At 39.8% G+C, this 1,896-nt stretch overlaps 1 protein-coding gene across 1 annotated transcript; it reads left to right on the top strand.

Annotated features, from left to right (window-relative positions):
• Positions 1-218: 218 nt before the first annotated feature.
• On the top strand, positions 219-794 carry PAAG_11366 (hypothetical protein; the record flags this gene model as incomplete). Its single annotated transcript, XM_015847027.1, has 2 exons — positions 219-512; positions 567-794. The coding sequence occupies 2 exons, from the start codon at positions 219-221 to the stop codon at positions 792-794; spliced, it is 522 nt and encodes a 173-aa protein (XP_015703449.1).
• Positions 795-1,896: the final 1,102 nt, after the last annotated feature.

The following is a 1,896-nucleotide window of genomic DNA, read 5'->3' as shown; positions in this document are numbered from 1 at the left end:
AGATTGATGATATGAAACATCTTACTGACAGCAAGGAGCTGAAATTTGAACACTGACTCTTCTGGATGAAGAACAAGCTCTAAGAGAATGCCAATCACTACTCTACTGAACACATGAGAATAGCATACATTGAAAACTGAACTGATGAGGATGCAGCACATCACATTGCACCCTGTATGAAAGAGAACCACCTCAAGTGATATCAAATCACAGAAGAGATGTTTGAGCATCTCAAGTCAATATATGAGAATGCTAACAAGCTGCAAAATGTCAAGAGTGATTATCACAAGCTGATTATGTGCAATGAGAATAATTATCATGAATTTGTCACAAAATTTTTACACTTGACAGGGGAGGTCAAGATTGTCAGAGGGGACTACAAGACAGACTTCAATGACAAGCTGTCCTTTGACCTTCAGAAGATGATAGTAGTAGTCAATGTGATCACTGATACATATGCTGAGTTTCAGAAAATCTGTGTGCAGGCAGCTCACATTCTTCAGACAATCAATGTCACTTAGAAATCAAAGAGCTCATGAGAAAATGAGTCTAATATCTTCAAGCAGAACACCCTGCAGACTGTCAACAGTCAAACATCTTTCAGCATCTCTACAACAAAATCTTCTACTGTGAAGGAGGCTTTGAGCTCTCATCTGGATATTCAGTGCTACTACTGTAAGAAAAAAGATCACATTGTCAGGAACTGCTCTGCAAAGCAGAAGTCCCAGCAGGTGATTGCTGAGCTCACAGAAAATGATGTCCCTGAGTCTTCAGCAGACTCAGGAAAAGAGTGAGTCTGAGAGAAGACTTCACCTCAGATAGTTCAATAGTCTGTGAGAGGTTTGAGATGAAGGACTTGATTGAGGGGAAAAGCTTTAATGTATCAATCAAATTAGTCTACAATGAAATTGCTACTTCTACAAATTCTCTTGCTGATACTAAAGCAAATGAAGTGAATTTTATTGATATCTGATATGTCATAGAATTGGCAAGATTCTTTGATAGAAAGTTTCAAGAACTCTCATTCAAATGCTGCATGAAGAGATACAATGGCATCCCCAGTGGGGTGATAGACTACACATTGACTCTAAACCTCTGGATGAATGACTGGAGATTTCAGAATGTCCCTCTGCTGATAACAGACCTAGGCCAGCACTCTGTCATCCTGAGACAGAAGTGATTGACAGCACAGAATATATGACTTGATGTTAAAAATCAACATCTGATTTGACTGAGTGAACAGTCTATCTCTGAATAGATGATGAAGCTGATGTTGAAGATAGTATTCTAATCAGTACTGAAGCATCCAGACCTCAAGCCTGAGCATCAGATGAATGTGGAACAAAGAGAAATCAAGCTGAATGAGAAGATCAGACAGAAGCATCAGACTCAGCTCTGTAGATTGAAAGGGACCAGCTCAGTTGTGATGCCTGAGATGAGGCAGAGACTGACCTGGAAGGAGACAGTACCACAGATGATGAATATGAACTTCATTGAGGCTGCTTCCTTTCATGATTATATGAAGAACAAGAAGTCAACAGTCTTCATAATCAGTCTGTATGAAATTGATAAACAGCTTGAGGAGAAGTGAGGTTTAGTGAGAGCTGAGAATGAGTCTGATGAGGAGCTGATCAGCAACTTATCAGAATGATTGAAAGGCCAGGAGAACTGCTTCTCAAAGAAAGCATCAGATGAACTGCCCCCTCTACAGAAGAATGTTAATTTTAAAATAGAGCTCCAGCCTGATGTTGACCTCACCCAGGGCATTGGACATGCACCTCTATATAAGATAAATCTAGAGAAACTAGAGGCAGTGAAGACCTATCTTGAAGTCAATCTAGCAAAGAGTTTCATCATCTCAAGTTCAGTCTTCTACACCTTCTCAATTCTGATTGC

This window comes from Paracoccidioides lutzii (assembly GCF_000150705.2).
Source record: "Paracoccidioides lutzii Pb01 unplaced genomic scaffold supercont2.3, whole genome shotgun sequence".
In the NCBI taxonomy this organism is placed as follows: domain Eukaryota; kingdom Fungi; phylum Ascomycota; class Eurotiomycetes; order Onygenales; family Ajellomycetaceae; genus Paracoccidioides; species Paracoccidioides lutzii.
Note: the sequence above shows the minus strand (reverse complement) of the source record. Positions and strands in the feature narration are given on the sequence as shown.